This window comes from Montipora capricornis, chromosome 6 (genome assembly GCF_036669925.1).
Source record: "Montipora capricornis isolate CH-2021 chromosome 6, ASM3666992v2, whole genome shotgun sequence".
Taxonomy (NCBI): Eukaryota; Metazoa; Cnidaria; class Anthozoa; order Scleractinia; family Acroporidae; genus Montipora; species Montipora capricornis.
Window position 1 is genome coordinate 15,555,826 of NC_090888.1, and position 11,080 is coordinate 15,566,905.

Genomic DNA, 11,080 nt, shown 5'->3' on the forward strand with positions numbered 1-11,080 from the left:
GCATGAAGTACATGTAGTATATTCTATGTACAAGGCTACAAGTTAAAAATATCAAAATATTCAAACCAAACGTTTTCGACCCTGATGATGGCAAACAGCCGAAAACGTTTGGTTTGAATATTTTAATTTTTTTAACTTTTAGCCTTGTACATAGAATATATTTTATTAAGCGAACATTATACATGTAGTATGTTACGTTTTTAGCTTGCAGGAAGCACTATAAAAAGCAAATCTTGTTAATTTAATAAGCCAGTGCTCAGAAGAAAAACCACTTGTTCCCAGTTATTAAGATACTGCCTTTCCCTGGGCCTTTCTCGACATTCTATACTTCCTTCATTTACTGAGTCGCATTTTTGTGCGCCATACAATTAATGTGTCAGGTAATTTCTTTTTTATGTGTGTTAGGGACACAGAATTAGCCCTGGCTCAAGGTTCATCAGCCCAATGCATCAGCGTTACCACCACACGTAACTATGGGGTCATTCTTCTCGCAGCACTTTCAAGAACATGGCTCTAACAAAGTTCAAGTCACCATTTTGGCTTCGGAGTGGGGATCCAGTAAAGGCGGACTTTCCACAATCAACAGAGAGTTGGCCATACAGCTGGCCAAATTCCCAGAAGTCCAAATCACATACTTTTTACCGAAATGCTCTCAGGAGGATAGGACAGCAGCTCTCAGCCATGGCATAAAGATTCTTGAGGCAAAACGACTGCCAGGGTATGAAGAGCTGGAGAAGCTCAGCTTTCCCCCAACACATTTGGAGATTGATGTAATTGTTGGTCATGGTGTGAAACTAGGTCACCAAGCGCAAGTTATTCGCAACTCTCACAAATGCAAGTGGATACAAGTGATACACACTGACCCTGAGGAACTAGGAATGTTCAAATCGTACGAGAATCCAATCTTAAGGGGCGAGGAAAAACACAAGGTTGAAGTAGAACTGTGCGAGATGGCTGATTTCGTTGTAGCAATCGGGCCCAAGCTGGCAGAGGCCTTTCGCAAATATCTCCGCTTTTGTCAAAAACATCAAGATGTTTTTGACTTAACTCCTGGTATTTTTGAGGAATTTGTCAGTGTTCAACACGTTCCTGAAGACGGAAAATACTGTAGTGTCTTAGTGTTTGGTCGTGGAGACGCTGAAGACTTCACGTTAAAAGGATTTGATATTGCAGCAAAAGCTGTTGCGGCATTACCTGAAACTAGTTTAATGTTTGTTGGAGCACCCGATGGAAAACACGAGGATATTGCAAAACGGTTGCTTGAGTTTGGTATTCCCGAAAACCGCCTTAGGGTGAGAGGGTATGTCAAAACCCGAGAGGATATGAAGCGATTATTCCATCAGGTGGATCTTGTACTCATGCCCTCTCGTACAGAAGGCTTTGGTTTGACAGGTCTGGAGGCTCTGTCAGCTGGGCTACCTGTGATCGTCAGCAAAAACTCGGGATTTGGAGAAGCTCTGAGCGATGTCCCATTTGGTTCTTCATTTGTTATTGACTCTGAGGATCCCAATGCGTGGACAGCAGCTCTCAAGCACATCTGGAACAAGAAAAGGCAGACAAGGCTTTATGAGGCTAAGGTTTTGCGTGACTCCTATGGAACAAAATATGGCTGGTCTGAGCCGTGTGAAGATCTTGTTAAAAAGATGGTCAACTCATTTAATGGTATGACTTAGCAATTTATTTCAATTCCTGTATGTAAAATCGTTTCAAATCTAAATCTAGAACTTTGGTTAACCATCTTTCGATCGTGTAGACATTAACCGCGAATGGCAGCTTTATTAACTCAAAAATTGATGGAAAAGGCAGTTAAAAAGTAATTCACTAAGGCAGAACCCTTATAACGCTGAGTAGAAAACCGGCTAAATACAGTCGAAGTCAGTATCATATCTTGATAGTCAGCTCGAACTGAAAGTGTAAGATTACGTTATTTTCTTTTTTAATCTGTGAGCGATTCATGGGTTGTGCGCCTTAATTTATTTCAACAGATGCTCCCTGCGATCCTCAGATGTCATCAGAAGCACAAGGCAAATTAAAGAGAAAATCCCAGGAGGACCGAAAAGGTAAAATCGTCAGGACTCTGGCTGGAAAGACAATTATTGTAAAATGCCCATTTACTCACGTGAAAAGGTGCGTTGGTTTCTTTGACTGGAAAAAAGATGATACGTTGTGGTCGCGTAAAAAAGAAGTTTCTAGGCATCAACGTCTCAGCGCTTCCTTATTTGGCCTTTGTGACGTCATATGCCTGTATATACGCTCAGTACACTTGAAGACAGTGATAACCACTGATGGATATGAGGACCACCATGAGCATTCCCTGAGTTTAAATTATGATAACCTTTCCAATATCCAAAAATATAATTATCGACCTTAGTATATCTCTTTGGATTATTTCTAGTGAGTATTTGAATCTTTCCTTCTGTTTTTAAGGCCTTGGACAAAACTCGTTGGGAAATGTGACACACTACCATAAAATGGTCACTCCCTCATTTGTCTGTGTGATAAAAGATTAACTTCTCTATACGTTTCCCCCTCCCCCTAATTTGCTGATAAGAGTTGTTGAGCCAGAACTACTGAGATTATGATTCAAATAAGCTCGTATTGTGTATGCCATTTATCATTTATGCGAATGCCAACTTACTGTAAAGTCATGTATAGTTTGTTGAATGTGATTTTTACAGATGTTTCTGCCAAGGAACAAACTCGGATCCTATTTACAAGTGAAAGCTTTCCATCTTCTTCTGTGGCTTCTTTTCGAACAGAAGGTATTATCACTTACTGCAATTTGACCATGTTGGATTCAAATTCACCCTGTTTTTTTCTTAACTCTGAGCGACTCACGTATTGTTCGCCTTCATTTATTTCGACAGATGCTTCCTGCGAGCCTCAGATGCCATCACAAGCACAAGGCAAATTAAAGCGGAAATCCGGTAAGGAATAATGAGGACTTTTACAAGTTCAAATCGGCTGTTGGAAGGACAATTCTGGTAAAGTGCCTGTTTACTCACGTGAAGAAGGTGCCTTGGTTTCTTTAACTGAGCAAAAGATACTACTTTATGTTTCCGTTAAAAGAAAAAGAGTTCGATTCCCGGGGGATTAATTTCTAGACATTACCGTGACTGCGCTTTCTTTATTTGGCCCTTCTGACGTCATATGCCTGTACGCTCTGTACACTTGAAGACACTGATCATAACTACTGATGGATGTGGGGGCCACCATGAGAATTCCCTGAATTCAAATTATGATAACCTTTCCAATGTCAAAAACATAATTATCGACCTAAGTAGCAGTTTGTATTATTTTTTTGTAAATAATTGCAATTGTAATTTGTTTACTCACGGAACACCTTAAGAGCGCTCAGGAGCTCGTTCAACATGTGTCCGTGCATTCCGGATCAAACTGGGATTTGGCAGTGTTGGTTTTTCTGGAGAGGGGAAAACCGGAGAACCCGGAGAAAAACCACCCAGGGCAAGGAGATAACCAACAACAAACTCAACCCGCATATGACGCCGGGACCGAGAATCGAACCTCGGCCACATTGGTGGGAGGCGAGTCCTTTAACCCCTGCACCAGCCCTGTACCATCCCTGCGCCACCCTTGCGCCACCCCTGTACCATCCTTGTGCCACCACTGCGCCACCACTGCTCGAGTCAGCATCTTAATCTTTTCTGTGACCTTTTGCTATTACGGCAAAAACTGAAGTGAGATAACGATTCAAATGAGCTCGTATCGTGTGCGCCGTTTATGCGAATGCCAACCTTCAGTCATGTATGGTTTGTTATGTGATTTTGACAGATGAACAACGTCAGGTCCTATTTACAACCGAAAGCTCTCCATCTTCTTCCCTGGCTTCTCATCGAATGAAAGGTATATGTAGCCTTAAATAAGTGCGATAGAGGCAATTTGACCATGTTGGAAATCGACACGGAGAAAAAAATCATACAATCTTAAAAATCAATATGTCCAAAATATTGCAGTAAAATGTGTTGCGCAAAAATGAGCAATTTTTAGATATGAGCTTTTTTGCTCTGCCCAACGTGGTTTTCAAGTGGATTTGTTACTTTATTATAATTGTCACTGCATTTCAATTTGAATATATTATTATTCCTGTAATATTGTGTTGGTTTTATGTTAACTCGTGCTTGTTTTAGTTCTTACCTCTAAGCACTGTGATATGCAAGCATAACACTTATGCACGCCGGCAGAAAACTGAAAACAAACGTGGATAGGACAACAGGTTCATTTAGAAACTCTGCTTGTGTGTGTACCAGAAATGACTTGTAAAGCGGCGATACGTAGGAAAATCAGACAAGAGGGCTTGCATACCACTGAGACCTCTAAATTAACTCACAGGATCATGAAAGTCATTTTCTGACTCGCCAGCTTTTCAGCAAATATATTTGCGTCAGTACATTCTCGCAATTTCTTCACGAAGGTTGACTCGCACACTTCAATCTTGTGAATAATGAATCTTAATCGGAAGACGGATTTGCTAGGAAATTGGTAAGTCAAGAAAAGTCCACAAGAAGCAAAGGATGGATTTTCGCTTTGAAATTGGAAATCGTCTCTCACTCTTGAAAAAACGAAAAGCTAGTAACTCATCTGAGTCAATCAACTTCTAAATTGTCCCTATTTTGTTGGTGTGTGTTTGTTTTGCAGCTAGTTCTTCATGTCAAAGTGATATCATAGAATCCATAAGACAAATTTACCAAAAGTGTGAAGGGGTGGTTTGCCCAGTTCCTTGGTGTGAAGGGTTCAGCTTCCAACTAGAGAACATTTTCACCAGACTTAAGATAGTCGCAAAAGAAAAGACACGCGGAACGCTGACGAAAGAAATCACCAACATGACAAGTATTTTTACATCACACGAAGATTGCCAACATCCACGGATTGTCCTGATTGAGGGTGAACCCGGCATGGGAAAGACGACCTACTGTCAAAAGCTGGCATATGATTGGGCAACTAAACAAGACCGCGAATGGGACGAGTCTTTCCCAAGAGTAGAGGTGCTCCTGCTCCTCAGATGTCGTGAAATTGATTCTAGCATCTGGGAAGCTATTGACAATCAAATTCTGCCGGAAGAAATTGACCCAGGGTTGAAAGAAACGCTTTTCCGGTTCGTGCGAGAAAACCCTTCTAAAGTCCTGTTAGTGCTCGATGGGTTAGATGAGGCAGACCCTCAAAAATTGGCTGTGTACTTTAGTCTTCTTCAAAGAAAGCTGCTCCCTGGTTGTCACATTGTTCTTACTTCTCGTCACGAAGCAGGCTATAAAGTAAGACCTTTCTCGGACACACTGTTGGAGATTGTGGGATTCACGAGAAGTGATGCGAAGAGTTTTATAAGGAAGTATTTTCGACACGCAGAACAAATGGCAGAGAAGCTGATAAATGTACTGTGGCATCCGTATGATGATGATGATGGTGGTGACGACGATGACGATGATGATCAGCATATTGACGGACTTTTAGCAGAACTGACAAAAAACCCTTTAAATACACTTCTGCTCTGTGTGCTTTTCGAAGATTATGGCGGCATTCTACCAAACAACAGAACACAGCTGTACGTAGAGATCGTTCTCTTCGTTTTGAGGCGATACGAAATGAAGAACCACTTACCAAGCAGTGGTAAAGACCTTCTAATAGTTTACAAGAAGGAACTGATGACCCTAGGAAAAATGGCGCAAGAATCTCTTTTTAAAGGAGAACAGCATTTCGAAGACGTCGAAGGGAATTTCACGGAAAGTCTGTTCATTAAATTTGGCTTTCTCTCCATCCAGGCTGGCGGTAGCAAGAGAACGCCTGGTTTCCGTTATAGCTTCTTTCACAAGAGTTTTCAAGAATTCTTCTCTGGTCTACATCTTGCGTTTTCCATCCTGGATGGAGCAATTAAACAGAAGTCAGTTCTGACCGACGAAAGATATTTTCATGAACTAAATAAAGTTTTCATGTTCATGAGTGGAATCATAGCATCGCAATCCGAGGAAACGGCAGTGTCGATTGTGAATGGTGTTGCCTCACTTGTAAATGTCAGAGGCCGCAGATCTCCGGATGCCGCGGAATTGTACCTGAACATGGCTTTAGATGTCATAGGAGAATGTAAAACTTGCTCCATAAACCTGTATACTAAATTAGCTTATACCTTTGGCAAAATTCTTGATTTGACGGAAATTCGAGTCGAATCACGTACGAGCATTCCTGCCTTTTCCCAGGCCCTCGCAGTAAACACCTCCCTTACTACTTTACGTTTGGTTTGCAACTCCATTGGTGATGAGGGTGCTGCTTCACTTTCCCAGGCCCTCGCAGTAAACACCTCCCTTACTACTTTGTATTTGTCTGACATTTGGATTGCTGATGAGGGTGCTGCTTCACTTTCCCAGGCCCTTGCAGTAAACACCTCCCTTACTACTTTGGATTTGTCTTACAACTCCATTGGTGATGAGGGTGCTGCTTCACTTTCCCAGGCCCTCGCAGTAAACACCTCCCTTACTACTTTGGATTTGTCTGACAACTCCATTGGTAATGCGGGTGCTACTTCACTTTCCCAGGCCCTCGCAGTAAACACCTCCCTTACTACTTTGCGTTTGTATGACAACTCCATTGGTGATAAGAGTGCTGTCTCACTTTCCCAGGCCCTCGCAGTGAACACCTCCCTTACTACTTTGAGTTTGTCTTTCAACCTTATTGGTGAGGTGGGTGCTACTTCACTTTCCCAGGCCCTCGCAGTAAACACCTCCCTTACTAATTTGCGTTTGGTTTGCAACTCCATTGGTGATGAGGGTGCTGCTTCACTTTCCCAGGCCCTCGCAGTAAACACCTCCCTTACTACTTTGAATTTGTCTGAGAACTCCATTGGTGATGAGGGTGCTACTTCACTTTCCCAGGCCCTCGCAGTAAACACCTCCCTTACTACTTTAAAATTGTCTGGCAACTCCATTGGTGCTGAGGGTGCTACTTCACTTTCCCAGGCCCTCGCAGTAAACACCTTCCTTACTACTTTGAATTTGTCTGACAACTCCATTGGTGCTGAGGGTGCTACTTCATTTTCCCAGACCCTCGCAGTAAACACCTCCCTTACTACTTTCGATTTGTCTATGAACTGCATTGGTGCTGAAGGTGCTACTTCACTTTCCCAGGCCCTCGCAGCAAACACCTCCCTTACTACTTTCGATTTGTGTAGGAACTTCATTGGTGCTGAGGGTGCTACTTCACTTTCCCAGGCCCTCGCAGTAAACACCTCCGTTACTACTTTGAAGTTGTCTTGGAACTCCATTGGTGCGGAGGGTGCTACTTCACTTTCCCAGGCCCTCGCAGTAAACACCTCCGTTACTACTTTGGATTTGTCTTACAACTCCATTGCTGATGAGGGTGCTACTTCACTTTCCCAGGCCCTCGCAGTAAACACCTCCCTTACTACTTTGGATTTGTCTCGCAACTTCATTGGTGCTCCTCGCCTTAGTTTAGACTCTCGCATAAAATTTCTGTTATGAAATGTGATTCTGTGATTCTAAAGGTTTCAGTGTTTACATCGACGCCAACAGGATCGTGACCCATGATCCTTAGGGACCTTAAGCAAGGACGACGACAACGGCTACGAGATGGTTGACTAAAAATATTATGGAATTTAAGATCTACGACGGATAACCTCACTTTAAAATATAACATGGCTCTATCTATCATAAGTCTTTCGCGATTATTTAGTCTCCTTCACGTCCTACAATGTGAGCGTAGTATCCTAAAAATGAATTGGTACGAGCGGTTTCAGAGTTAAAATAGAGAATGAAAGATTCTCTGTTGCATGCTAACGTTGTCGTTAGGGACCTTAAGCAAGGGCGACGACGGATACGAGAACGTTGGTTAAAAATATTATTTCCCGTTACTGTAATAATTTTGCGATTACTCCATGTCTCTCCTCGGCTTGGAAAGTGTGAATACACAATCCAAGAATAAAGTTGATGGGAACGGTGTGGGTGGATGTTCAGAGAGAAAATTGAAAATTCATAGTCATGTGCTCTCGTTCTCTACATGACCTCAAATTTGAACATTTCACGTCGTAGTCAAGACGAGAACGGCAAAGAAATGTATCAAGATGTAAAGCGCACGTGCAGGGCGTGCAAAGCTATTGTTTTTGCTCGCTGAATATGCAAATTTATGGCGTTGTCCATATTATCTTTTAGAGTTTACGGTGTTGTTGTTGAATTTGACGACTATCTCACTTCACCTCACCTCTTGTTCGTTGGTTTAGCATGCATTGAAAGGTTAAAAGTCACTTTCTTGCCAGTGCGTCACGAGAAATGAAGGCATACATAGAAATACACCCATTTTGTCCCTTGAGATATGTTTCAGTTAAAGTGTTACTCTGATAAAAAAACACAGTCGAGTCTTTTTTCCTTCGGATTTTGAAAGTGTGTTTGCTGAACACTTGACTAGACAAATGTTTGAATTTTTTGTGGTCCGCCATTACTTACGTTCAAAACTGACCGATTGGACATTAGAGGGTTCGATCTAGGGGTAAGTGACTTCATTTACTGACTAGTTAAACGTTTCAGCGCGTAAATGCAGTTTGTCATATATGCAAAACACGAGTTTAAAGTCTGAAAGCACGAAACTCCCCTGCTGCATATCATGTCAGCCACGTACACACGCACTGTCACTTGTGAGTCTTTGACGTCATTTTCTCCTCGATCCAGCTCTCTCAAGAATTTAAACTTAGTAATGGCAGAACCATTTAATAGGAAAATGTCAGTTAAAATTTTGAACTCAAGGCTTAAAACTTGGGTCACTTAATATATACTTAGTTTTGAAATCCAAAGAAAAAGAAGAATTGATTTTTTGGTCATAGTACGGCTTTAAGACATTTTACATAAAATAGAAAGGGAAATGTGCTACTCAAGATGTCCGCATAGATGATAGACAGCAGGCGCGCAATCCGATGACTTTTTATGACTTCCGTCAGTTGCCTTTTTTAATCTACTTCAATTTCACATAGAACTCAAGCCGGTCAAATGCTAAAAGCGCCAGTTTCGTTGCACCACATTTTTGTCTCTTTTTTAAAATAGACCAAATTGGCTAACTCATTGTTTAGCCCAATTGAGATCCTTTCAGAATAAAACGTTTTGTTCCAAGTATTTTTATATTATTTAAATGTGAACGCTACATTAACATGTAAATGCATTATAAACCCCGAGAGATTTGAATGGAGACTTTTCCCCTAGTGTAAACATAGTCTAAGAATGTGTCTGTACGTGAATGCTGTTTAGACGTTACTGTAATGATATCAAAGAATGCTGCGGCTTTTCACATTCAGGTTCAGTAATCTGACAAGATTCTTGTAAAATAAATTTGTTAATAACAAATGAATTTTAGTGGCAACTATTTAAGGCAAATGCTAGTTTCAATAGGCCATTTTCCAAATATCAAATATTCAGCTTGATATTGAGGCAGTAAGGACAAAAAAAAAATCGAAACAGTATGGAATGAATGTGAAAATTATTTACATAATTATCATTCAGTTTCCTTTGTCTTTATCCTCTAAAGCTTAATTTTAATATATCGAAAAAGGCCTATTCAGTGCTTTAATTGGTGCATCAATATGTACATTAATGTTGTTAGGTCTGTTAAGCTGCGAAGATTGCTGCAGCTTTTCACATTCAGGTTCAACAAATCTGACAACATCCTTATAAAGTAATTTATCAAGGTGTTCGCTTAAATGGTGTTTTTATTCTGCGTAAGTGATATCTATATATTCCTGCGTTTTCCAGGCGAAACAAACAATCTTTGTGGTATCCTTTTAATGCAATTTTACAAAGGTCTTATCAATGAAGTTTCTTCATTACTTTGCTTTGTGTAAATATAGTGTTTTGTTTACGAATTAAATCAATTTAACAAGAGAGTTTGATAGGTTTATTCTACTTATCGGGAGCAGCGAGTTTAAGAGGGTCCTGATATGCTCTTACCTGAGGATTACCATAGAAACATCTTTCAACCCGAGTTCAAGGCTCATACTGTCATTTACCGTAAGAAACCAAAACGTTCATCCCCACGGTCAGGTTGTTAGGGTAAGGAGACTTTCTTAAAGACGAAAAAGAAAACGTTTTCTTGTCTTCTTCTATTTCCTTTGTTAACCCTTTTATTCCCAAGATCGAAACGTTCATTCTCCTTAATAGTACCATAGCTTTCTTTGTTGAGTAGTCATGAGAATTTGGTGTTAAATCACATCTCTTAAGCTGATAATTCTCTTCTTTGTCAATACCTGTTTGACAGATTTTATTGAGGTTATGAGGAGAATTTACGTGCTGATTACTGCTGGGAGTCAAAGACTGAGCCCTTACCCCACTATCTACCCCTTAGTCTCCAAGTATCTTTATCGTATCTGAAATGAATGTATATTTGAAGTGCGGGTTAAAGACGAAAGAGAGAAGTAATCCTCACACTTATCTGGACAATTTAAGCAATTGTCTCGTATTGGAGACAGACTTACCCCACTATCTACCTCTTAGTCTCCAAGTATCTTTATCGTATCTGAAATGAATGAATATTTGAAGTGCGGGTTAAAGACGATAGAGAGAAGTGATCCTCTCATTTATCTGGACAATTTAAGAAATTGTCTCTTATAGCAGACACTCTTACCCCACTATCTACCCCTTAGTTTTCGAGTATCTTTATCGTATCTGAAATTAAGAGTTTGTCATTGTATCGTATCTGAAATTATGAGTTTGTTATTGGATCGTATCTGAAATTAAGGGTTTGTTATTGTATCGTATCTGTAATTAAGGGTTTGTTTGCACGGTGCGTTCTCAAATTATTCAGAGTTGAGGGCGGGGCTTCCACGGGGGTACCTCCTCGGAACACTGTTGTTTAATATATTTATTAATGACTGGAATTACGCGGTCCCGGACGTGTCTTTGAGATTATACGGTGATGAAACGACTCTGTATGCATCAGATGTCTCGCCCATTGCCCCGCACTTTGTTGTGAACCAGGGTCTCAGCAGCTTGTCGGAGTGGTTCGATGCAAACTATTTGTTGATAAACAATGCCAAGACGCAAGCCCTTCCGATCGGTCCTTGCAAGACTAGTACGATCTT

At 40.8% G+C, this 11,080-nt stretch overlaps 2 protein-coding genes across 2 annotated transcripts in view; both read left to right on the plus strand.

Moving 5' to 3' along the window:
- The first annotated feature begins 411 nt into the window (after positions 1 to 411).
- LOC138051581 (protein NLRC3-like) overlaps positions 412 to 11,080 on the plus strand; it is a 263,812-nt gene continuing 253,143 nt past the window's right edge. The window contains exons 1-2 of the mRNA XM_068897813.1: positions 412 to 1,662; positions 2,868 to 2,927. Coding sequence (XP_068753914.1) covers positions 474 to 1,662; positions 2,868 to 2,927 — 1,249 coding nt within the window. The 5' untranslated portion in view covers positions 412 to 473. The remainder of the gene's footprint in view (positions 1,663 to 2,867; positions 2,928 to 11,080) is intronic.
- Positions 3,595 to 9,884, plus strand: LOC138051589 (protein NLRC3-like). Its single transcript, XM_068897825.1, has 2 exons — positions 3,595 to 3,864; positions 4,657 to 9,884. Exons 1-2 carry the CDS (start codon positions 3,768 to 3,770, stop codon positions 7,482 to 7,484), a joined length of 2,925 nt encoding a protein of 974 aa, XP_068753926.1. The 5' UTR covers positions 3,595 to 3,767; the 3' UTR covers positions 7,485 to 9,884.

Excerpts from the sequence above, each read along its gene's own strand:
- LOC138051589 (XM_068897825.1), top strand. The coding sequence starts at position 3,768 with ATGGTTTGTTATGTGATTTTGACAGATGAACAACGTCAGGTCCTATTT. Across the intron at positions 3,865-4,656 it reads GGCTTCTCATCGAATGAAAG|CTAGTTCTTCATGTCAAAGT; the intron begins GTATATGTAGCC and ends TTTGTTTTGCAG.